Source organism: Leucopleurus acutus (genome assembly GCF_964270905.1).
Source record: "Leucopleurus acutus genome assembly, chromosome: 3".
Lineage (NCBI taxonomy): Eukaryota > Metazoa > Chordata > Mammalia > Artiodactyla > Delphinidae > Leucopleurus > Leucopleurus acutus.
Genome location: NC_139145.1, coordinates 60,747,124 through 60,774,249, shown reverse-complemented (window position 1 = coordinate 60,774,249; position 27,126 = coordinate 60,747,124). Strand labels below are relative to the sequence as shown.

Here is a 27,126-nt window from a genome sequence, read left to right as displayed (position 1 = left end):
CACCCTCCTCCCATAATTTCTCCTATGAGAGGTGCTTGTAAGTCCCATATTTGAAACAGATGCTCCAACCCCACCAGGTCAGGGGTTTACAATTACATGCACAGTCATACATGTCTTGTCTGTTGTTCCTGTGAAAACCTTGCAGTTCATTTTTAAAAAATCGAAACAATATAATCTCATGCCATCCAACACAAGGAAAACATGACCACCTCCCTTTTGCCAAGGACAGACCCAAGCAAAATAAAATATTCTTTAAATTTCTTTGCTTCCACTTAAATTGCATGTTTTATTTCTCCCAATCCCAGCAATAGCACAGAAGCCCCATCATATCCATCCCAAACTGGTTTCTAGTATGCAAGATGATGCAAACCCTTGTCAAAGCAATTGATGCTAAGGGCTCCCAAACCCCGGGCACAAATGCGCCTGCAAAACAGATGGAAGGAAACAGAGCACTGGCCCAAATGCTTCATGTGTCAGTTTATCTTTGCAATGCAATCTGCATTCTTGAAACTGACAGTCTGGAGGGGAGGGGTAGTGTGAGGGAGTGAAGTTGAAACTGCCTCCTATTAGCTCACCCTTTCAACACTAAACAGAGACCAAGAGAGAAATGGTTCCAACATTTCACCACATATATTTCTTCTTATGCAGTCTAAGCTGAGAATGCCATGTAAATGGGTCACTGCGAAATGCAGCAATTTAATTTTTCTCCAATCAAAATAAGAAACAAACCAGTAGGATCTCATTTCTATTAACTTTTGAAGGTTTACAGCAGTTAAAGTATTTTGCTTCTATGTATGAAGGTTAAAAAAATCATTTTTTTCCCATAAAATACAAGAGCAACCAATTTCACCATCAAGTAAAAGTAAAAACTGGGATTCTTTTTTAAATTAGTCCAAAGTGGCATTTAGGAACTTAGTTGTAGGCTGCTGCGCTGACACCATGACAAACCAAAGTGTAGGGTTGGGTCTGGTTTTTGTTTCGGTTTTCTTTTCAATATCCAATGCTCATGGACTAAGTTCTGGAAATGTTCCAATTGTAAGGCAGGGATCTGTTTGGATTCCACCACGGGTATGCTCCTTGGGTTGGATGCTGGAGGGTGAGGCACGTTTTGCCGGACCCATGTCGACTACCTAGTAGTCATCAAGGTCAAAAAATTCATCATCTCCTCCTTGGTATTCCATTCCCTGGAAATCTACTCGGTACCGCAAGATACCTGGGGAAACAAACAAACAGTCAATAGCTGTGGTTCACAGAACTGGGGGGTGGGGAGCACATTCACTCTATTAAGGGAAGCCCCATCCCCTTGCAGAATTATAGAAAGCAAAGAGATGATAAAAAGTGGTCCCAACCAAGGAACCTGCACATGCACTGCCTCAATCCCTTGCTTCAGTGGATGATGAGCACACCTCACCTGAAGTTAACGTTATTTTGGGATAGCCAGGAAAAGGCTGTGGCCTGAGACCCTGGCTATTAGTTTTCTGATTTGCTACTCACCTCCAATTCCACCAAATCCTTTCACAAACTGGGATCCTTCTTGTGACTTATCTGTGACAATTTCCAATGTAGCTCCAAATTTTTTATAGTTGTTAGCAAACCACTCCAGCAGGGGCATGCTCTCAATCAGCTCATGTTCTTGTCCTGTCTGCAGGGGCAGCCACGAGATACAGAAACAATGGGATTAGGATATATCAAGACAGGAACGCTTGCTCCCTTGCCTGCCAACATTCTCCTTGTCCCTGTCATATCTGTGTATGTGAAACTGTGAGTGAATTATGGTTTCTGGTGATATAATTGCAACAGCACAGAAATTCTGATTACTTCAAACAACATTCCTCCCCAGGCTCTAGCCTCAATAAGGAAATGTTAACACACTTGGCAGTTTTTCAGCTTATGGTTCCTCCTGTTGTCTCTAGAAGTCAGGCTGTTATAAAGTGTCTCTAGGCAGCACTCATTCAACAGCCAAGAAGAGACACGCCAGGACTGCTTTTTGGAGCAGCCTTGTAAAAACCAAAGTCCTTCAACTCAGAACTTGAAGAAGCTACCAATTAAAAGGGACCTGTGCTGAGCAGGTAACACTTGAAGCTGTGGTGATGCAGTTAGGCCAAACCTGTAGAAGCTGCTTTAGTAGAAGAGCTGGTAAAGTAAATGAAGAAAGCAGCACAGACTTCACAGTGCAGGAGAGGAACTATTTAATTAATCTTCCTCTCAAACATTTTTCAAGTATGAGAATGTTTTCTTTAAAAATAAGGAACCAGGGTAACCATGACCTGGCCTCCTTCTTTGGAATCAGATCAGTATGTGGCATACCGGAGCTGACCACCTCCCGGTACTCCCCACTGCCAGCAAGTATGAGGTTTGGTTTTCCAAGGCTGATGCTACTCTGTGCTGCCAGGGCTCTAACATATGGATTTATGTTTCCTTGTGTGTATCACCAAACCAATCACATACCTCTTTGTCTGTAAAATGAGATTTATCCTTCTCTTGTTCTGGAGTTAGATAGAGAATTTTCTCCTCTGCAGCATTGGGGAAAAAAGAATGTGTTAACCCGCTTCTCATATACTAACAGGTTTAAGTTCCATGAGATGAATCAGGTTAGATGAAAGAGCTCCTGAACGCATTCTAGCAACCTTCTTTTCATAAGAACATTAGTCAGCATGCAATGAATGAATGTCTACCAGGTACACTCCTCCTATCATAAGGAAACACCAGATATTTAAGATATAGCCCTTGTCCTCAAAATATTTAACTATCTTAGGTAGACATTTATCAGTTCAATTGGATACAGACTGAAAGACTGGGAAACACGGTATAGATCTGCCTTTTCATTGCTCCTGAAATCAGCCACCTTTCCCAAATCTCCCTCCCAGGCTTCTTGAATACACAGGTCAGTAATAGTCATCTTATTTTCTAATTCTCATACCTTCTGTGCCTTGGCAATGAAGAACATATCTCATTATATCCAGATTTTCATAGACTATTAGAATCTCTACAGCTCCCATTTCTAAAGCCTTTAGTGTATCTTCAACTCCAAAACAGTACTTGCCCGTGTCCTGGCTGATTTCATCAAAGTATCGCCCTGTGGTTAGGGACAGGTCATTAAGAACATATATTAAGGTTTCTTTTGTAGATACAGACCTTCTTACTCAAAGTCAGGAAGAGAAAAAAGTCAACTTAAAAATGAGTAAGTGCCAAATGTCAGTGAAAAATCACACTGCTAGTTGAGGCTCCAGAAAATGACTCTGAAGAGGTAACAGTTGGGCCAAATACACAATCATTTGGAAATGTGTGTCAAATTAGAAACATAGCCAAACAATGGCCCCATTAATTTTTAATTTGAGCCCTCTATTCATCACTCTTATTACAAAGGATAATTAATATGGGAACTCTAACTGAAGTTTGGTTCCTATTGCCAAAAACAGTAAAAACATTAGAAAAACAAACACATTTATTAGACTTAACAACTAAAGAAAGATTAATGATTCCACTGAAGAGGACTTAAAATGCTAAATCTTCCTTTTACCTTTTCAGTGTTTCATACATATAATCATATACATACACATATACATACAAAAACATTTCACAGTAAGTAAGTTGCATTTCACTGATACCTATTAACTTCTTCTCTTGAATGAACTTCACGTTGGAGAGGACTTCAGTAGATAACTCAATAGCTTGGTTGAATCCATTTTCACCACCATAAGATATATCAACTAATTTTAAAACTTTTGATTGCAACCTCTGACACAATTAAAAAAAATTTAAAAAGCACATCATTAGTACTTCAAAACACCCTTACCAAGACCCGTTACCTTTTAATGACATGCAAAACTAGCAACATGATCATTGAAGCCTCAAGAGGAGGGGAAAGAGCCCAATTTACTCATGAATAGGTCTCACTGAAGAACACTGCCAGGATAAACTTCTTAGCCAATGATATCACACATTCTATCAGACCTATAAAAGCCTAACTCATCAAACACAAACAAAACAAAGTGTCTCGTGGAGGAAAGGAGGAACTATTGGTTCCTGCTATATAAGGTGGTAGAGTACATAAGACAGCTTCTTTAGTGAGCCTTCTACTGTAATGCTACTACCCCACACCAGAAGAACACCTTGGGAATGTGTTATGCCCAGCCCAAGTCATAAACCAATAGAGCTTTCTGGATTAAAGCTTTAGGCTTAATCAGCTCCGTCATATTGCTGAGAGGTTCACTGCTTTACTTACCTCCAGGAATAAGTCCGAAAAAGACAGGAAAAACCAGTCCTAGTTTCTTTGAAATCAAACTCCATTTTAAAGCCAATTATGGCAACCCACTAAAAGCAGGGGCCAACATAGGGTCCAGAAAGATACTATCCAAAAAATGGCTGATTTCAAAAGAAAAAAAGTCCAGAAAGACATGGGGGAATATCTCCTAATATTCCTAATAATACACATGGAATTTTGTCCACTCAGAGCTAGGTTTTTAACACAGAATTTTTCACTGTAAAAGTAAAAAAGATGTGCATGTCCCAGCACTCAGAGAACTCAACTACTCTCACCTAGAAACTTACATAAAGGAGCATCTACTTCTCACTTACCTGATCAAACATATCAGATTGACTTAGTTCAGTTTTAAAGTCAGCTGATCCAGCTAAAACAAGACCAGCCACATTCACTTTGTCCCCAGAAATAAACAGCTGCACAGCAGTCTCAGCTACTTTCCGAACATAGTTATGTCGCTTTTCCATTCTTAAACGGGCAAAACGCAAGGCTGACTGACCTCCTCTACCTTTGACAAAGAAAAGTAGTGAGAGAAAAAGTCAATTATTAAAAAGTACAAGATGCCTTGCTAATTAAAAAGTAACTATATAATCATGCTATTCCCCAAGGAAAGGAGAAAGAGGAAAATCACTATTCCCTGAACTTAAATGTTTGGTATAAGCTATTACTGGCTTTCACAGAGTGACCACTAATTCTCTAATCAAAAGAGCCACAAGCACCAACAAGTCATTGCATGATGCTTCTCCCATCATCTGGATTTACTTTCCCCTATTATACAATTTGCTTCTTTAATCAGACACAAAGGAAAGGTGCTCATGTTCTCTTCCTAGATTACCATGTTTCTTTGGGAGATCCACGGTGAATTTGTGCAGAACTTCTCTTGTATTTCCTTGGAGTGTGCCAAAAAGTGCACCACTACCATCTATTACAATGAAGCCAAACTTGCTATCATCTGAAAGTAGTGCTGTAAGAGCCTGAAAAGCAAACACAGGTACCACACAATAAACCTCAAAGCTTTGCTAAAATCAAGACAAAAATCCAAAAGGACATATACAAGCCCTCTCCACTCACTTGTATGAGTACTACAGAAAAACCATTTCATGGAGTAATTTATAGACTTCAGCTATAAATATGTAACTCACATGGACAAATTTGAACCAGATTCAGGAGAAAACCAACAATATCAATGTGAAGCCTTTTTACAAAGCTGACCTAGGCACAGGAATGCAAAACTAACACAGAGTTACAGGGCTCAAATTCTTCCTAGGTCCTTGATTTTAGACTGATGATGGTCTAGGGAACGTAACATTCAAAGTCTAACCTCCAAAAGTTGACTTTCTGTTACCATTAATAACCCCAGCATTAATAGGCGGTATTCACTATGGCAAGTAAGAGTATCTTGTAAATCAACTCTAGAGTAGTACTCACTGAGTACAAAACCCAGAAACAGTCTATAAAAAGATCTAATTTTTAAATGTTTCATTTAACTATGTCTTGAGTATCATTAATGATATCAGGATCTAAAACTCAATTTTATATTGAAGGTACTACAGGTAATAATTCTGAATTTTTATGGGGGAAAATCCTCCTTCTGGGTTAGCATTGTATCACTGTATTTCTGCCTCCTGAAAGAGAAAATATTTAAATAGTCCTGGGACCCATATAGATGGGCAAGACTTTCCATGATGGAGTTTAAATTCTATAGACTTGGTGGATGACTAATTACTAGGTGGCAGCCTCTTTACCACTAATTATTACCCAAACCATTTAACTGAGGAAGAAAATACCTCCTTCAGGAATTGACTGGAAAGCAGATTAATCACTAAGAATCACCCTTTTACCAAAGCACGCCCGATAATTAGCATTAAGACATGAATATTGGGCTTCCCTGGTGGCGCAGTGGTTAAGAATCTGCCTGCCAATGCAGAGGAACACAGATTCGAGCCCTGGTCTGGGAAGATCCCACATGCTGCGGAGCAACTAAGCCCATGTGCCACAACTACTGAGCTTGCGAGCCACAACTACTGAGCCCACGTGCCACAACTACTTAAGCCTGCGCACCTAGAGCCCGTGCTCCACAACAAGAGAAGCCACTGCAATGAGAAGCTCGCACACCACGATGAAGAGTAGCCCCCGCTCGCTGCAACTAGAGAAAGCCCGTGCACAGCAGTGAAGACCCAACACAGCCAAAAATAAATAAATTTATAAAACAAAACAAAAAAAGTTAAATAAAACAAAGTGTTGGCGGATATTAAAAAAAAAAGACATGAATATTGCCCACGTTAAAAATTTTGCCTTATCCCAATAACCTCTGATACGCAGCTTGATTAATTTAGGTTTTTAACAAGCCTGCTTATCAGGGAATAGACTTATCCCTCATAAGAATGTATAAATATTCCGATTAAACACGACATAAGTTGTATTGTTCAGTATGCCACATTCGTATGTAGTTATTGACATACACGTTAAAGCCAAGATAAAGCTAGCACGATGAAATGGTGTCTTGGAAGAGGAGTTAAGGTTTAGAAAAACCAATGAAGCTAACTTAGTAAGTAAGCTAAAACTAGGTAACATGAGTACCAGGTACTATTTAAATCAACAAGATTTAAAATCTGCTTTCATCAAACCAGACAACAGTTAAGTTGGAGAGGGTGGCAAAGAGCTTCTCCAATAAAGCTTTTGCCAGAAGGAGGCTGTGTTAGCCAAGAGAAAATCAGTCTCCACCATCTATGCAACCGCTCAAGATCTGACTGGAACTGAACTTCCTGTCAAGTTAGCAAAATCATCCATTGTAAACTGTGTCGACAAATGTCAATTCTAATTCCACTGTAGAGGTTTCCCCCTAGGTCGATGAAAGGCAAGAGACTGAACTAGGAGCCAGCTGTGAATTCCTGATTGTTCTACTGTTGACTGATTTAGGTCACTCTAATGAATTTTCCTTTCCACCCTTAATGTTCATCATATTATGGCAGCTCTGTCACTCAAAAGTTTTATAGGGGGCGGGGGAAGCTCTTATGGACCTGCTAATAAAGATTTTACAATCTGTGAGCTGAAAACTAAGCGAGAAATGTAGAGAAGTATCATGGATACATAGGGAGACATGGAGATCAGGTAACCAATTATTTCTTTGCTTCTAATTAGTTCTTCAAACCCAGCTTAGCACTTTCCTCAAACATGCTGAATGATCATATCATTCAGTGCCATAATAATTAAAAAAAAATAAAAGCCAGCCTTGTAAAATGGCACAATTAAAACAGACTGGCAATTCCTGAAATGGTTAAACAGTTACCATATGACCCAGAAATTTCACTCCTAGGTATATACCTGCCCCCAATGAAAACATATGGACATACAAAAACTTGTATGTTCAAAGCAGTATTATTCATAACAAACAGTGGAAACAACATATTCATCAAATGATGTTAAATAAGTAAAATGTGGCAAATATTATTTGGTAATAAAAAGGAATGAAGCAAAATACATGCCACAACATGGATGAACCTTGAAAACATGCTAAGTGAAAGAAGCTAGGCACAAAAGGCCACCCATTCTATCATTCCATTTATATTGAAATGCCCAGCACAAGCAAATCCACAGAGAGAAAATAGATTAGGGGTAGCCTAGAGCTGAGAGATCTTGGGGGGTGGGAGTAGGGAGGGAGGACTGGGAATGACTGCTAATGGGTATGGGGTTTCTTTCCGGGTAATGAAAATATTCGATGAACTTCTTACCTCTGTATGGAATTTGTTGTCACACAAATACAATGAAGTATTAATTGGTTTGAAAGGTTCAAAGTCAATGTTGACTTTCTTTTCTTTTCCTTCTTCTGTTACAATTGTACCACAGTAAACAACCAGGCCATTTGGAGGTACTGCAAAGAACACAAACAATTTCTCTACTTATATCCACAGCTAATTTTCCTCAATTAATAGAAAATGTTCCCACAGCCTGTTGTTCCTGCCCCTCGTAATTTAAATAAAGTGGAAATATCTGTAAATCTCTCAGGCAGATTTCTCTCCCTAATTGTGAAACTTGAGATGTTTTAAAAAGGAGGATTTATTATTTTAAGTACAGTGAATACTACTTAACTTTCAAAAAATAACTTAGGGGGAAAAAAAAAGACCAAAGGGACAATGCTTATGGCTGGGTGAAGAAAACACTAGTGACCGAAAGCATCATGGCAGGATCAAAGTGGAAAATACAACCAAGACAAAGTAGAGGAGGTAAATGATCAAGCTCCAGATTACCTTTGTTATAAAGTTTGAGTCTTTGTTGTACAGATGTAATGGCTCCCAGGACTGAAAGGCGGTTTACTCGTGACTTAATGTTAGATGCAGTTCCAAACTCATCTGCTAACATTTTTGCCACTCGTGAAATCTGGTCTTTGGGAGGAATGATCAATGATATCATGCTTGTGCCATTGCTGTCGAAGAAAGTATAGCATTAGAGGTTTAAGTACCATATAAGTAAAGAGTTACCATTAATAAAGGGAGTTAAAAGTGAGACGCCCCTAAAATAGTAGAAATAAATCACTCTCAAGGTGACCATGAAGGTAGGGGCTACACCACTGTAATCAAAGTATACCCAGAGCTAGGAATTGTGTTCAGAATACGGTAGGTGCTCCAAAAACAAACATATATAGAATAATGGAACAGAATTGAGAGCCCAGAAATAAACCCACACACACCTACAGTCAATCTTTGACAAAGAGGCAAGAATATACAACAGAGAAAAGACAGTCTCTTCAGCAAGTGGTGCTGGGAAAGCTGGGCAGCCGCCTGTAAATCAATGAAGTTAGAACACCCCCTCACACCATACACAAAAATAAACTCAAGATGCTTAAAGACTTAAATACAAGACATGACACCATAGAGCTCCTAGAAGAGAACATAAGACAAAACATTTTCAGACATAAATCATACCAGTGTTTTCTTAGGTCAGTCTCCCAAGGCAATAGAAATAAAAGCAAAAATAAACAAATGGGACCTAATCAAACTTGTAAACTTTTGCACAGCAAAGAAACCATAAAGAAAACAAAGAGACAACCTACTGAATGCAAGAAAATATTTGCAAACGATGAGACTGACAAGGGCTTAATTTCCAAAGTATACAAACAGCTCATACAACTCAATAACAAAAAACAAACAACCCAATCAAAAAATGGGCAGAAGACCTAAATAGACATTTCATGAAAAGATGCTCAACATTGCTAATTATCAGAGAAATGCACATCAAAACTACAATGAGGTATCACCTCACAACAGTAAGAATGGCTATCATCAAAAAGTTTACAAATAACAAATGGTAGAAAGGGTGTAGAGAAAAGGGAACCCTCCCTACACTGTTGGTGGGAATGTAAAATGGTGCAGCCACTATGGAAAACAGTATGGAGGTTCCTTAAAAAACTAAAAATATAACTACCATATGATCCAGCAATCCCACTCCTGGGCACATACCCAGAGAAAACTTGAAAATTTGAAACGATACATGCACCCCAATGTTCACAGCAGCACTATTTACAATAACCAAGACATGGAAGCAACCTAAATGTCCATCGAGAGATGAATGGATGAAGATGTGGTAAACACACACACACATGAATACTACTCAGCCATAAAAAAGAAAAATAATGCTATCTTCAGCAAAATGGATGGACCTAGAGACTATCATACTAAGTGAAATCAGAGACAAATACCATATGATATCACTTACATGTGGAATCTAAAAATATGACACAAATGAACTTATTTACAAAACAGAAACAGACTCACAGACGTAGAAAACAAACTTATGGTTACCAAAGGAGAAAGTGGGTGGGGGAGGGATAAATTAGGAGTTTGGGATTAGCAAATACAAACTAATATATATATAAAATAAACAACAAGGTCCCATTGTATAGCACAGGCAACTATATTCAATATCCTGTAATAAACCATAATGGAAAAGAATATGAAAAATATGTATTATAACTGAATCACTCTGCTGTACACCAGTTTGATTTACAATCAACTATACTTCAATTAAAAAAAAGAATATGGTAGGTGCTCAAATATTTGAATGAATATTAGTTATGTAATATGTAAAGAAGTAAGGCACTTTAAGGGGTTCTTGGGAAACACCTCATTCCCCAAGGAATGAAGAGAGAAGCTTTGATAAGGGTGTGACAACAGGCTGGAGTTTGACCTTGAGTCTATGGCAGAGGCTTGGAATCTGGTGGTTCTTCAGAGGATGATGCCATCATAGGATGGTGCAACAAATCTTTCCAAAGTCTAGATGAAATACCAATTTAATATCCTGGTCCCTCCCTTTAAAATTCCTGGTGGTCCAGTGGTAAAGAATCCGCCTTCCAGTGCAGGGAACGTGGGTTCGATCCCTGGTCGGGGAACTAAGACCCACATGCTGCAGGGCAACTAAGCTGTGCACCACAACTACTGAGCTCGGGCGCCTCAACGAAAGAGCTGGCGTGCCGCAAAACTACAGAGCCCACGCGGCACTAGAGAAAGAAAAAAAAAATCCACACACCACAACAAGAGAGAAGCCCGTGTGCTAGAAGGAAGAGCCCACACCACAAAGATCCCGCATGCCACAACTAAGACCCTACGCAGCCAAAAAAATAAATATTAAAAATAAATAAATAAAATGCCAGGCTTACCACGAAAATTTATAATCACTAATTTAGCACCCTAAGTATCCTTATAATGGGAAACGAGAGCCTTGTATTCACACAGTGTCACACCCACATACACACACCTCTCTCTCTCTAAATAAATGTATCTCTAAATATATTTTACATATTAATCACTTTTGAGTTTGATTAAAAAGAGCAATGCAGGGCTTCCCTGGTGGCGCAGTGGTTGAGAGTCCGCCTGCCGATGCAGGGGACGCGGGTTCGTGCCCCGGTCCGGGAAGATCCCACATGCCGCGGAGCGGCTGGGCCCGTGAGCCATGGCCGCTGAGCCTGCGCGTCCGGAGCCTGTGCTCCGCAACGGGAGAGGCCACAGCAGTGAGAGGCCCCCGTACCGCAAAAAAAAAAAAAAGCAATGCACTGAAAGTCTGATCAACTCTGGGTACTCAAGCAAATTCAAGTTTCTACAACTAAAAACCAGGACTAAACCCTGACCTATGGAGGACACCCCCAAGGCCTTGTCACATGGGAGGTCCCTTATGAGCAGCCACCAGCCTCACTCTTACCTTAATACTGATGCCAGCAACATATCTTTTTTACCTGGGCATTCTCAAGATACTTACTAGCACCACCAGTTAAGAAATACCTCATTTCAATATTCCTAGTTCTCCTTGAAGCAAACATAAAACTACATTATCGGGCTTCCCTGGTGGCACAGTGGTTAAAAATCCGCCTGCCAATGCAGGGGACACGGGTTGAGCCCTTGTCTGGCAAGATCCCTCATGCCACGGAGCAACTAAGCCCGTGAGCCACAACTACTGAGCCCACATGCCTAGAGCCCGTGCTCCACAACGAGAACCCACCGCAATGAGAAGCCGGCACACCGTAAAGAAGAGGAGCGCCCGCTCGCCACAGCTACAGAAAGCCCACGCGCAACAACGAAGACCCAATGCAGCCAAAAATAAATCAATTAAAACAATCCTATGATAAACCATAATGAAGAGTATTAAAAAAAGAATGTATATATGTATAACTGATCACTTTGCTGTAAAGCAGAGATTAACACAACACTGTAAATCAACTATACTTCAATAAAAATAAATAAGTAAATAAACAAATTGAGACAATTTATATTTTGAAGGCAAAAGCTGATTTGATACGAGCCAAAGCATGTTAAGTAATGTGATTATCATTTTACAGACTGTTTCTACATGATACTTAATGAGTCTGTAGGCAACTTACTTCCTGAGACTCTTATAGATCATGCCCCTAAAGGCTATGACAAGTTTAATCATTACAAGTATTAGTGTCATAATGAAATGGGTGGGGGCTTTCTTTAGATAAACTGGGAAGACTGACAGAAACACCTAAATTTTCCCCTAATCACCGAGTGTGTAATCTCACATATCCAGTGTCTGGTGGAAGTTGGCAAGAAAAAGAAATTAGAAAGATGGGTACAGTGTTAAGTCAAATGGGCTTATGTGCCAAGTGGCGTAAGAAAGAAGGGAAGAGACAGTGAGGGGAACAACATCAAAAAGTAGAGAAAACCCCTAATATTAGCTTTATAACTATAGTTGTTTAAAATCTGGAAGTGTCTGGAAACTACCTTTCTAGAGTAAAATTAACTTCACAAATGTGCACCTTGGTACCAGCATTGGAAAGGGACCTCACTTACACAAGACCCTGCCCTTTGAAAGTTTTCTCCTAGTGGTAAATTCCACAAGTCCCTTAGTCAGACAAGTTTTCTTTATAGAAGGAGACAAGCTGGCTATCAAGCTCTTCCACTATCAAAATGGTTGCTCTCAGATTGTCAGCTAATGTTCCGTCTCCAAAACCGGCACTGTTTCTGTTGGGGTATCTACTCCAAATCTAGAAGGCTGGTTCACAACCTTTGTGATACTTCCCCCAATGAACTACAAGTCGATTAACAGTACATGGTAAAGTATGGTGTGTGCTCTGCTGCCACCCCTTGGATAGCGGAGCAAATATTCTAGCCAAACCAGAGAATCAAATCAAACAAATTTATGATAAGCAGCTTTAGTTGTTACCACAAACACAAGGAAAATGATCATTAAAAAAAGCTGCTTCCAAGATACACTTCATATAAGATAAAGCATATCCACACACCACACCTGACCCATAGTTACTTCTTCACCTATATAAATGTATATCTAGTTCCATTATTTAAATCACCTAAAACTTCAAATACAGTACTGACAAACCAGACTGATTCGGAACAATCCCTTGCTCATGCACACACACATTTACACTAAGTCAGATGTATTGCTCTCAGACAATTCTACCTGTGGCCGTGTTCCAGTTTCTGAATTAGACAGAAAAAGAATTCTCAAATGAAACAAACTGGTATCTTCTATTACAAAAAAAGAAAAATGATCTTTACAGTCAGTGAGTATGCTCTGGGTCCTATTTTTCAGCTATCAAATGTAACAAACTGCTTTACTTCCAATATTTATCTTGCTAGGTTCCTGAAGAGGAACTTCCAAAAAACTTTGATAATTCCGTCTGGAGTTCTGCCAAATCTTATAGGCCAAAGAGGAAAAAAGGAGTTTGCTTTATCTAGGAGGGGCTGGAAAAATTGGGCAAGTAAATTTAACTTTAAACTTGTTCTAGATTGTAGGTGCCACCTGTATATTATGAAAATACACAAGACAGGGAAAAAAGAAGACAGGTTAAATTGCAATATGGGCTTCACTGGCTTGTATTTGTTTTCAGATGAACAATTCTCAAAACAGTGTATTTCTCTACCCTGGGGCTTTTGGAATCTTTAGGGACCAAGGGAGTTAGTTACTTCTCAAAAGAAGGGCTCAGTTTTAAAAAGCTCATGTGCTCTGATTTACAGAATAGTTTCCTAGGAGATGGAACAAGCAAAGAGGCAGTTAAGTAGGAAACGTAATGAGAAGGGGCTCCAAGGATAGCAGGGGTGAAGGCTCAGAGCTCAGGAAGCTAATGTGCACCAAACCCCAAAGGATGTAAAGTTTGAGGCTAAAAAGGATGTTGGGATAAATTAACTGAGTGAACCCAAAATGCCTAAAGGAAATCCCTAAAGCAAGATAATCAGGTGGAGGACAAAGCAATGACCTTAAGATAAGCAGCTATTTACTTTCCACTGCAGATAGGTTAAGAAGATAAGCATCCATTAAGCAACTTCACTGTATAGCACCAGAGTTGGGCAACCTTGCACTCACATCCATTTAACATCCTAGAGAGGACAGAGTGGTAGAGATACCTAAGAACAGAATCTTGTTATAGGATTCCACTTTAAAAAAATGGTTTGGAAGTATAGCTTGCCAAAAAATTTTGTTTGGTAGATTTCTACCAAGTTGCTATATCTGAAACACTACTTGAAAGTTAGTCTTGGCTTCTTACTCATTTTGAATTTTGACTAATGTTTAAAAAAATTACCTTTCACTAGTTTCCCCTTGTGCCTCTCCCTACCCAGTCTGGGGGAAACCTTATGTTTTTGAATTCATCTGACACCTGACTGGGGATGAGGAAACAAGGATTATTTAAATGGATGGCTTTTACTTTAGAAATTTAAAGGCCACATTATAATCTCTGATGTTTTGTATGTTGGGTTTGATACAGAAAATTAAAGTTTTTCCAGGAATTTCCTGGCAGTCCAGTGGCTAGGACTCTGCATTTCCACTGCAGGGACCATGGGTTCTATCCCTGGTCAGGGAACTAAGATCCTGCACGCTGCACCATGTGACCAAAAATAAATAAATAAATAAAAATTTTAAAAATGAAAAAAAAGGGAGGCTTCTGGTTTTAAAAAATAAATTAAGGAAAAAAAAACGTTTTTCCAGGAAAGCTTCCAAACAAAATAAATAGTCCTCCCTGCCCACCCCACCCCCCCAAGCCAATCTAAGTTGCTAGACCAGTTTGTGTAAACACCAAAATAAAACCAAGGAAGCTGAGTATTTCATTTTAAAGTAGAGCAAACAGTCCTAAGGGGAGAATGAGAAATAAAGCTCTCACTAAGGAGCTGCTGGCAGTGTATGCAAACTATGCCTTTGATTTTAATAGTTTTCATCCACTCCTCTGCTTTGTCACCCTGTCCCTTTCCCAAAGTCAAAAGGCTCTCATTCAAGAGCCAGTGAATTATGAGGTATACAGCAATGATTCACATGCAGGTTGTAAAAACTGAGCAAAATAAGACACAACATACAATGTGCCATGTAAGGCCTCAAGGGCCTCTGTTTTCAGATCCCTTCTTGTTTCTCATCATTTTAGGGGCACTTTCCCTTTTCAAAGAAGAGTTCAGCAGTGCTTCCACCCAGAAGACTAACTTCTGAGAAATAAAACAGCTGGGAGACAGAAGGAAGTAGCTGTAAGTAGACTAAATACGGACAGTAAATAATACTAGACAAAACTCAGGAAGGAAGGGAATTTAAAGAAATAGCTGACAGCTTTCTGTTCCCTCATTCTCAAAGGTGACCATTGAAAGGAATGTTTCTCTCCCTAGAGTAGTACCACCAGTTACTTACCTAATCCAAGGTTTCATGACCCCTAAACACTATGGACAGGGAAACTTAAGGTTCAGATTGTCAGGACTGAAAGGTCTCTAAAGAAGAAAACACAAGGTAAGCAGAGCAAAGCCTGGGCTGTGGGGTATATGTTTATGTAACTTTACGGCTCTCAGGGTTCCAGCCTCAGGATTCAAGAAGCCTGCTGATGCAGATGGTCATAAGAGTGACAAACAAAAAGAAAAATCTAGGTACTCTTTGACCTGTAAAGATCTCACCAGTGCTCATCATTAACAATGCTCAAGAACACTTTAGAAAGGTAGGTAGGAAGAAAATGTGGTACCCACAAGCTTGTCCACTGCCCAATTTGCATGAGAGCCACAGAACCCTTGGAGAGCTTTCTTAAAAAGCAAAACAAAAATGCTCCGGTACAAAAAGATCTCCCCTTCCTCTATATTCTGACTCAATAGCTCATGAACAGGGAGAGTGAGGGTGATAGTGATTATGGGTTAAGAGAGTCTCAGTTCTCAAATGGATTGATTTAAACAGAATCAGGTAGATTTTAATGCACAACTAGGGTTAAGAATCACCGTGTCTGGGTTGCTTTCTATGCCTTTAAGCAGACCTCTTAGCCAGCTCAAGTCGTGGAGATTCCATGACCTCACCCCTACCTAAAGAGAAACTCAGAGCCCAAGTGCTGCAAGTAAGCTGCTGTCATTTACCCTAGCAGTAACACAACTCCAGTGAATTGTGATGGCTCAGATGTGCCCAACTTTTTCCAGCCAGAACCCTATCATCAAATCCGTGCCATCCATCTTATCACCCCTACATAATAGAACTACCTTCAGGTTAGGGCAGGAGCATTTTAGAGACTGCCTACTATACGGTCTAGTTGGGACTTAAGAGTATATGCCCCCCAAGAAGCTTTCATCCCGATGTTTGCCTAGGATATGCCTAGGATATGGATGGCCAAGGTTCCCCCTATCCCCTTTTCAAGCTCACAAACCTCAACTTAAATCTCAGACACAGTGTTTCTGGGATTCACTAAGCTAGCTACATTATATGGATCACCAGCTGAAAATCAATCAGTTCCTCTCCAATTACTACTCCTTTTGTCATTTTATTCACCATGGTTTTATATGGGTTTAATATGGGAACGTAGTAGGAGGGTGGTTATGAGCACAGGTTTCCAAATCTGACAGATTTGGGTTCATGTCCTGTCCTATCAGCACAACCTAGGGCAAATTACACATAAATCCATTTGGGACTCAGTTTCTCCTTACTTCACAAGGTCATGAGGATTCTATAAGAGAATATATGTCAACTGCCTAGCATGGAAGCAGATAGATTGCTAAATGGTAACTAGATGGAACTTGATAGCTTCTTGTGCCCTACCCCCCTGCCCTTAATAGTAAAAACCAGAATTAAGGGCACAGCACAGCTGGGCGGGGCGGGGTGGGGTGAGGTGGGGAGCAACACTGTTAGGTGGTGCTGTAGTCTTCTTTGAATCTGAGTTAAGTCCAAAGAGGGGGATAATAGTTGACTTTGTGGTAGGTGGTAATCACCTTTATTGGGTTACAGGGCCTGTCAAATCTACCAACAGAACAAAAGAACCAAACCAGAACAGTTCAAAACAATATGGTCAGAACGCTAAAGCTGTTTTGTCATTTATCACAAGGGAGAAATAAAGAAATTCATTTCCCTCTAAAACTTTAAATAGCTTAAGTGGCTTCATCTTACAGCTGTGGCATGGGTTAAATATTCTGATATAATTCAGAGACAGTCACTTCTATCTGGTTATCAGTCACTTCAAAGATCTGACCTGTTTTCTCTTCTACCAAGTAACAGTGAAACAACACTTACTTATTGAAAGCAGAACTCATTTCAGGACATAGTGGATGCTCAAACATTTGAGAATGAATAAATGGTTAATTGCTAACATAAAAAATAGGGTCTTCTCTATATAGTCTCTTCTAAGCGGACGCCAGAGATTTATTTTAAACTACTAAATAAAATACCAATTAAAACTTTGACAGTCTTTGGAGAGGAACTAACATGTGCCTAGAAATGACTAGTTGTCCCTGCTTTAGCTTCACTAAAATGCTCACACCATCCCATCAGTCTTTTAACACAACAAAACTAACACTTTCAGAATGCCTTCTTTTGCCACCTTTAATTGGTTCATCCTCACCTTGATGCCTGCCCCCCACATTACCTATGATGCAGGTAGGAGGTCGATGGGGCTGCTTTTTATAAAGAGCTTGCAGAATACCAAACTAAGGGAGGATTCTGTTACTGTTGAAAGAGGCTAGACAAAGTTACTAGAAATTGGTTTTGTGCAACTGACCTCAGGGTTAGATGCCATTACCAGATGGGACAAGTACCAATATCTGAACATGCTGAGACATTAAAGCAGTCTCTATCCTAGAGGATACAGTAACTCAAGATGTCCCAATATTTTACAGAAAGTAAAGTTTACAGAAGGTTCATTTTATCCTCAAAGCACTAGGATTGCTGTCCTCCAAAACAAAAATGTATATATCTGGTGGAGTATTTTTTCTACAATTACAGGAATTTACTTTGTCATAAAAAGAAAACTAAAAACAAACAAATCGACCTAGTGGAATATTCCACCAGGGAGCAGCAGAAGCTGGAAAATTTCTCTAGCATTCTCACATCAGTGCAAAGCCAGGAGATATCAATCACAACCAACATTAGGGACTTACTAACAACCAGTGTTCTACACAGGACTGTATAAATGAGAAAGTCCACTTCTTATCTTTTCTGGCCACTACGCAAGTACTTTTCAAATAAAAGAAAAGCCACAGCCTTCCTGTTAATCTTCTTTCTAATACACAAATGAGCTTCTGGGGAAGGATTTAAAACTTAAGTTTTTTCCCTCACCAATGACGCTCATTAAAAACAAAATGTTCAGTACCCAAATTCTTCCTAGGGTAGATTTGCAAACAGCATGCCTCTTCCCTTTTATCTTTGCTCCTCGGTCTCCACAGATCTGCTCCCTCTAGTAAATTGCAGATCTCCTTGGACAAGAATCCTCCTTTCAGAAGAGAATAGATGTTTCTATTCAGCAAAAGAAATACTAATCAAAGAGCAAGGCAGTGTGGTACAATAGTTAGGATCAGAGGCTCTGGAATCAGGAAAGTGGGAACAGAATCTAGCACTGCCCCGTACTAGACTGTGGTATTAGGCAAGCTACTTAATCTCTCTGTACTTCAAATTTCTTCATCCATGAAATAGCAGTAATAGCTTTTCTCACAGAGCTGTTGTGAGGAGCCAAAATGTATGCTATTCAACCCATCTTCAGAAAACTAGTTTCATTATTTGATTAACCCTGTCTTTCCCGAGGAGCCTTCTTTCTTAAGTAGAGTCATAAAGGCCAGAAGATGCCAGAGAATGGGATAGCCAAATAGGAAGAAAACTTTTTTTCTTCTTCAGTAAAAAGCTAAAAATATTCAGAGGTATTAAGGAATTAATGTTTGGGGATCAGTACATTTTCAGTACTTGCACCCTAAAGTTTATTTACACTGAAAGGCAAACTGGTGTTGGGACTGTCAAACTCTGTCAAGCCAACTTTACCAACAAGGCACATATATGCAAATACTCTGCACTATTTCAATACCCCGACAGCTCACCAACCATCGACCAACACAAAGCTTTTGAATCTAATTTTAGGCTAACTGGCTTTTAATCAAGAATGAATTTCAATGACCATTTCAAAGTCTCAGTTCAGTTACAGCTCCACTACATCAGTGTATCAAAGATACTGTATCAACCAAATAATACCAATGCCCACAGTTACATTCTTTGAAACACTTGACTTGCCTAGGAAATCTGCTCAACTAGTTAAACAATCTCTCCGTTTTTGACAATGCCCAATGCCTCATTCAAGACCCAAATCATTTGCTTACACTACATCTCCTTCAACATGTACCAGGTTATTCTGGGGCCAGAAATGGTTCATAGTATCACTCCAAAGTTGTGTGTCAGACCATTCTCATGGTATTACACACTGCTCCCCTAAATGTATAAATGTCCAACCTACAGCAGATGTTTGATGAAGCTTGTAAGCTGACTGGTTAATAGTAAAAAATACATTTGTGGGCTTTGTTTTTCATATACTTAGATGTGAGTTCGGGGGAAAATCTAATTTACAAGGCCACAGACATGGCAAGAAAAAGACAATCTTTTGTTTTGACTAGGATCATTCTTCTAAAGGAGACCTTAAAGGATAAAACAAAAATGTGAAAACAGAACAGTACAGGACCAGTACTCCCCAAGCTATCTGCATGACAAGAAGTTGTTGTCAGGCACCTGAAAATGTCAAGTCCTCTGAACTGGGTAGAAAAGATGGTGATGAGTAAAGACAAAGTATACACTGGATGAAAGCTACATGTCTAAATATTGGTGTTAAAAAAGATATAAAACAACTTGGAGGTTAAAAAAAAGGACAAAGCGAACATGTAAATACTTATAAGACACCTATTACATACAAATTAAGGAGATAAAAGAGAGACGGCTGGATTAAAGCACAGAAAGCTTGATCAATCTATCAACGTACAAGAATCAAGTGTTTTTATCTTTGTATCCACAAGAATAATAATGAAATTATGGCTCTTAATCAAACTCAGTTACGTTTAGAAGTGAGAAAAAGGGCAATCATTGTTTATCTCAATTCACTTAGATTCAAAGAAAAAGATACCTGTTCAGAAAAAGAAAAAAAAAAAAGAGGAAATTTTCATTCCTGATAGGCAGTAAGCTAGGGTTCAAAGTATGTCCAGTGGCATAAGAGAAAGCTGTTATCAGAGGGAACTTCATCATGCTCTCTGAGGACAGCTGCCCCAAAGAGAAATCTCATAATTTCCAACTTGCTGGAAAGAAGAATCTTGAACCCCCTCTAAATCCTTTCTCCCCCGCCACTAAAAGAGCAGGCTGCTGAAGAATTAAGAGACACCTATCGAATGTATTCTAGAAGAAGGTTCTATTCTGAGATCCCTGGAGAACAGGCTGGACTCAGAAAAAATTTCTGCTGCCCAAGTTCTCAGAGGGACAGTTCCAGCAGTAGGTCTAGGGAAAAGAGGCAGATTTCTCCTTCTCTTTAAATAGGATCTAAAACCATTTAGCCCTGCTACAAAACCCACATTTTAAGTTTTCTCACAACCAAACATGTTCTGAAAGGTTTGCCACACTGAGCACACCCTCAACCCCAAGCTCAAAGAAAAAGGGCCCTCTGCTAAAGGGGTCCAACTGGTGTGTGTGTGGGGGGGGGGACACTGGAGACCTACATTACATTCTGCCTTAAACGGTACTCTAATTAGGTACTCTTGCTTACTTAGGAATGTGTCCAGAGCAAGCCTTCCTTTCCTGGAAGGATAAGTGTATCTGCTGTTACAATGAGAAGTCTGTCAAGAGTTGAAATTCAAAGAAAGTAATTGTTCATTAGGTTCACAGTGCACAGAACACCATGCCAGAATACAGAGGCAGTTAGGACTAGATCCGAGTTAAGGCAGGCAGCCTATGACACTTGGAATGGACTGAGGAACACCACCACACCCTACTCTTATCTCCTCCTCTTCCCTTTACTACCTCTTTCTTGCTCTCTTCTCATGGCTCAGACCTGTTGGTGGCATCTGTATTTTGACCCCTTAGTAAGAAGCCACCAAGACCTCTGTAGTTATTTGTTCTACACTCATCTCTTCTCAGGAAATTACAAATATTCTAATTCCTGACTTTTCTCTAGCGGGGTCTTTTACCTGTGTGTTAACAATCAGAGACAGGAGGGGCAGGGGAAGCCAGAACACAGGATGAAAAAAGCCTTTTAAGAGCCTGAATATTCTTGTATTAGTATGAAAAACTACCAAGTATCACTCTAGTTACAGCCAGCTCTTTAAGGATATGGAGAACAAAAGTAAAAATAAAAGTACCCGAAATTCATCGCTTTGAGAACTTCCAAGTGTTCTACTAATCAACAATTTTCACTTGGGAAAGGTACCCAAACACATTTTAGATACTTTAATTTATTCGAACCATATAAACAATCTGTATTATTTGTCTTTAAAAAACCTATTCAACGATTTCATAAAATTACTAACTTCTAATTCAATATAATGTAAGGAATTTTGTGGAGATTTTGGTCTTTGTCCCCGGAATTTAGCAAAGCTCTTAAATCCCTCAGAATTTCCTGAGATGGGAGTTTATGTTATTCATATGGAGTGCCAATGAAGTGACTTAGGGTGGGGCCCCTAGGCAGACTTAGGATGGAGCTGGTCACCAGAAAGACCAAGTTTTCTGAGGGCTGAACTTTCTGCTCTATCCACAGACCTATGGGAAGGGGAAGCTGTAGAGTAAGCTCTATAAAAAAACCTCTTGAACAAGATTTAATGAACTTCTGGGTTGGTAAACCCAGGTGGCATACCCCACTTTCACAAGGACAGAAGCTTCTGCACTCAGACCCTTCCAGACCTTGCCCCATGTACCACTTCATCTGGCGGTTCGTCTATACCCTTTATAATATCCTTTGTAATAAACCGGTTAACATAAATAGTTTCCCTGAGATCTTTGGGCCATTCTAACAAATTACTGAACCCAAGGAGGGAGTCATAGGAACCCCCAAATTATAGCCTGTCTGAGAAGTAGGGTAGGGTAGGACTTGCTTTGGCATCACAAGTGTGGGCAGTCTTGTGGGACTGACCCCGTTACCTAGTGGGATCCAACACTAACTCTGGGTAGTGTCAGAATCTAATTCAACTGTAGGAACGCTCAGTTGGTGTAGAGTGAGAATTGGAGAACTGCCTGGTGTGGGGAAAAAAACCACACATCTAGGATCAGAACTCCTCAGAGTAGAGGAAAAAGATAGTCCCCCCACCAGTTATATTTGGGGGCAGGAAAGACAGTCATGTAAAGCCAGGTAATTTATTTCCTTCAAAGTCAAGATATCTACAAGTTGTTTTTAACAAAAGCTTTAAAAATGCCCAAAGACTCAAATGAAGCTTAGAAACTGTGCTGATCTTCAAACATGGGTTATCTGACTGAGCCCTCATTATATGTGAAATAAGATTCCCTGCCGAAGATAAGTGAAAAAATATTCTAATACCCACAGACACAATTTAGCCCAAATGAACCTTGTCTGTTCCTTGGTTACATTCACCACTGTCCTTGGTAATAACAGGCTCTGGTTATGATTTTATTACCTGAAAACTATAAAGCTTCCAACACAATTTCTGCGGCTACCTCTTGCTGGCTCAGAAAACATTAGGAAAAAACAACCTAAATTTCCCATCTGCCTTTCTCCTACATATCTTCACCTGGTTTAGTTCCTTATTCAAAATACCCACAACCATGGTTTCCATCCACATTGTCCTAGTTCCAGTTGACTTATGTACACATTTATCCTCATTAAGCCAACTACAGAGAATACGCCAAGAGCAATCGTCAACCGGGAAGAGCTATCATTAACTTTAAGTGGGACTTATATATAGGAAAAGAATTAGCTGGTTATTTTACTAGCATAAACAGAAACCAACATTCTACCAGGCTTATATGAAGCTAAATATGTATGTTCCACCCAACTTAAATTCAAGTTATACGTGTAACACACTTTTTAACTCAGAAAATTAAGTATGACAAAAAGACTACAAAAAGACTCCTAGCAAGTTCCCCATTTTAGTCATTTTGGCCCCTATAAGTGGTCTTCCATAGCATAAAACAGTCTGTTATAGCTGTAGTGTAGTCTTGCATTTTTTTTAAAACATAAAATATATCCATTGGGCAGTACAGCACATTGGTTCAAATCCTGGGCATCTGCTACATTCCAGAAAGTAAGATATTTAACCTCACAGCCTTAGTCTGCCTTTCCCACCAAATGGTGGCAATACTTTTTGTGAGGGTTAAATGAAATAATGTATTGCTTAACACAATGTCTATAACATGCCAAGTGTGCAATAAATTATTGTGCTTAGAAACTTCACTCTGTTCAGATGTACTTAATCAGTGAGTCCATTTTACAGGTGGTTCCCCTTTAAAGCTACATTACCTTGGGGGTCATATATCAAGATAATCACATATTGACTATCTCAATTTCAAAATTACTCTTATCCCAGCATACCTTAAGAGCCAGGGTTAAAAACAAACCAATCTGTGATTCTCATGCCCAGAATTGCTGGGGGGGGGGGGGTATGTGTGTGTGTTGGGGGGTGGGGGGTGGAGAAGAAATCTTCATTTCCAAAGCCATTCTACTCATCTGCCACTAAGTGCTATCTAGTGTTAATAACCATGCTTGAACACAACCTGTTTTCTCCAGAAACCCACAACTTGCCCCTTAAACACCAGTACAGATAGATTTATTGTGCTATCCAGTTTGTGCTTAAAGTCCGTCACGCTTCTCCTATTAGTATTTTACCATTAGGCAAAGAAGGAAAAACATTTCTCACTGTACACTATTATAATCTAATGAGTCTGACTAACACAACTCAACCATGATAATACAATCTTGCTATTCTCAAAAAGAAATTGGTATATACCAAGAACCGTTTGAGTTAAACAGAAGAAACGTGTGACTCCCTTCCTGATACCTATAGATGGCCAAGATTTTACATTTTCATGGGATCAAGATGTAAACAAATCCTGAATAAAAGCAAAGTAGGCAAAGCAGGACACGATTATGAACCACACTGTTTAGAGGACAGTTTAATCTTGTATAAAAACTACTACTTAGAAAAAAAGTTCTGCAAAGAGAACCTCATTTTTAGCATGCTTTAAACTTTACTGGACTTTGCTAATCAAAGGACTAAAGTCTTTAAAAGCTTTAAAGAGGAGCTTAAAAGTTTCAAGTGGTTAGGTAACATGGATAGGAACAAATTTAAGAATGAGCTTCCTTCATCAAGCAGTAAAGGGAATGCTGTTATTAAGCACTGTTATCTTCAGTGTCACTTCACTTGGACAAGAAGCAAATTATAGTTTGAATTCATATTTTAGACTTCCTCAGAGTATGTAATGTATTCAAGTTCTAATGTGTGAACCTGCCTTCAAGTTAAAGTAACAAGAGGGACTTCCCTGGTGGTGCAGTGGTTAAGATTCCGCGCTCCCAATACAGGGGGCTGGGGTTCAATCCCTGATCAGGGAACTAGATCCCACATGCATGCCACAACTAAGGAGCCCACGTGCCGCAACTAAGACTGAGCACAACCAAATAAATGAAAAAAAAAGTTAAAGTAATAAGAGAACAAACCCAAGGGGTACATCCAGCTTTAAACAACAGTAACAACAGCAAACTGTAAAAGCCATACTCAAGTGAAGGATTCAAGTAACATAACAGCAGGTGCTAGTGAAACAAAAGAACCCGGCTAATTCCTGGTAGTGCATCATAATGGGTCATGACCTATATTGCTCCTCCTGTACAGTATTCTCACACTTGGGGAATAATTATTCATTCTACCATGTAGCAGAGAATCATCTGTGTTCAAATTCTGGTTAAGATTATTATCTAGGTCTGAATGTCATATTAAATTCAAAGAAAAACAAACCTACTGAATGAAAAATAAGCTGCTATCTTCAATTCATATCTTAGAAAGTGAGTAAAAGCCCCAGTAACTGAAGAGGACTAAACTTTCAGAAGTTTCACCCCAAACAGAACTGTCACTAATTACTAGGAACAAAACACAATGGCAGAGACTTCCCTGGTGGCACAGTGGTTAAGAATCCGCCTGCCACTGCAGGGGACACGGGTTCAAGCGCTGGTCCGGGAAGATCCCACATGCCACAGAGCAACTAAGCCTGTGCACCACAGCTACTGAGCCTGCGCTCTAGAGCCCGAGAGCCACAACTACAGAGCCTGCGTGCTGCAACTACTGAAGTCCGCGCGCCTAGAGCCCGTGCTCCGCAACAAGAGAAGCCACTGCAGTGAGAAGCCTGTGCACCACAATGAAGAGTAGCCCCCGCTCGCCACAACTAAAGAAAAGCCCACATGCAGTAACAAAGACCCAATGCAGCCAAAGATAAATAAATAAAAAATAAATAAATTTATAAACAAAACAACACAATGACAAAACTGTTAGCCCTGGGCCTTCAATAGAACTAAGCATACTTTATTTCATAAAGCAGTAACAACTATGAATTTGATGAATCCTATCCTTGCAAATCTACCAAGCAAGGACAAAACCTGTGCTGGAAACCAGAATGTCCAATTCCTGTACTGAAAATAACTTTTAACATGGCCCAGGACAAGCCACTCTGCTCGTCTAAGAATGCTGAAGACGTACAAATATGTCATGTTCCAAACACTTTTTCCCCCCACTTCCTGGAAGTAAAGAGTTTCTATGACTGGGAAAAAGAACAAAATAAAGTAATATAGTGAGAAAACAGATATACCTCTGACACACCTTCCCCCAAAGAACAACTTTTTTTTAATTAAAGAAAGAACATATAAAGTCAGTTTTAACCTAGTCTCCCCTTCCCAAAACGGACACACCTAATAGTTTCTTACCCAAATTTACAAAAAACCCTCAAAGCCCGCTTAATCCAGTTCTGAATTTCAACAAGCATTAATACTAATACATCAGCACCTCTACCCCAAGAGTTCCAGAGAGAGGCCAAAAGGGACCCTGTTGGTAGAGTTCACATGAACGGCCCCATAACTGGGATTTCTCCTGTATATACAGATACACACCTGTCAACCAAAACCTCCCCCACTCCCCGACCCCGCACACATTTTCAGTTTAGAGGTGGTTCCTGTAACAGCTAACACCAGGAAGCTACAGAGTAATTAAAGGACTTGGAGGAAGTCATATTGGGAGAGTTGTAAGACCCAGAGAAATCAGAGGAAGTCAGAAAGAGGTTGTCCCTGACAACCCCTCCTTCCCGCCCCATCCAAACTTCACCCACCCGGGTCTCAGAAGCCCGGGAGGGGGAGGCCATTTTAATGAAGCTTGGCTGAGAAAAGTGAAGGAAGGAGAAGAGAGGAAATCAGGGAAGGCGTTCGGAAAGCAAGGCTTGGCCCTTTCCCCCAGCAGCACCCGAGTTGGGTGGCAGCACCTGGAGCTCAAAACGGGAGGTTCTGGATTCAAGCGCCTGAAAAGGGTACAAAAGTAGCAGTAGCCTACCACGAGGGGGTCGAGGGGCCCGAGCCCCGGGAGCGGGACCCCTTAGCCCTAACAGGGTAAAGGGCCCCTTCTCGGACCAACCGCGCAGACCCTCGCCCCTAAGACTAGGGCTACTACCCAGAGGTCCAGAAGGCGGGAGTTGGCTAGTGCCCGGTTCTCCTCATCCGGCCATGCGGCGCGGGGGCGGCCATCCTGAGGGGTCCGGAAACCAAGAGGGCATGGGGGGGCCCAGACGCGGCGCTCACCCGCGGGCCGCCTCCAAGCTCTTAATGAGCTTTTTGATCTTCCATATCTCCACGTTCCTGTCGGCAGCACTGGGGTCGTCCGCCATCTTCTCGCCTCCTCCTCCCTAGAGCGGCCCGGCGGGGCCCGGAGACACCAAGACCACAGAGTTAGCGCCGCCGCTGGGGCAGAGCGGCCCCCTTCCTCGCCACCCCCGACAGTCCCTCCTCTTCCCGCCCCGCGCGGCCCGCCGCGGTGGTCACTGGCATTTCCCTTCCCCTGGCTTACCTAAGGGCCCAGTCCTGGGCGGCAGCGGCTGCTCCTCCCCGGCGGCGGCTCCGCGGCGGCGGCTCTGACGTAGGACACCGGCTCCCTCTTTCCAGGCAGCTGCATGTGTTGCAATCCGCTCACATGGGG

The 27,126-nt window shown here is 40.5% G+C and overlaps 1 protein-coding gene across 1 annotated transcript; it reads right to left on the bottom strand.

Moving 5' to 3' along the window:
• ETF1 (eukaryotic translation termination factor 1) lies at positions 1-27,126 on the bottom strand. The gene is made up of 11 exons (XM_082835487.1): positions 26,998-27,126; positions 26,733-26,836; positions 8,509-8,684; positions 7,993-8,132; positions 5,097-5,235; positions 4,579-4,769; positions 3,609-3,738; positions 2,921-3,076; positions 2,449-2,513; positions 1,495-1,642; positions 1-1,213 (listed from the first exon to the last, which is right to left on the bottom strand). Exons 2-11 carry the CDS (start codon positions 26,816-26,818, stop codon positions 1,131-1,133), a joined length of 1,314 nt encoding a protein of 437 aa, XP_082691613.1. The 5' UTR covers positions 26,819-26,836; positions 26,998-27,126; the 3' UTR covers positions 1-1,130.

Excerpts from the sequence above, each read along its gene's own strand:
- ETF1 (XM_082835487.1), bottom strand. The coding sequence starts at position 26,818 with ATGGCGGACGACCCCAGTGCTGCCGACAGGAACGTGGAGATATGGAAG. Across the intron at positions 8,133-8,508 it reads ACTCAAACTTTATAACAAAG|TACCTCCAAATGGCCTGGTT; the intron begins GTAATCTGGAGC and ends TGTTCTTTGCAG. Across the intron at positions 1,214-1,494 it reads AGGATTTGGTGGAATTGGAG|GTATCTTGCGGTACCGAGTA; the intron begins GTGAGTAGCAAA and ends TTGTTTCCCCAG.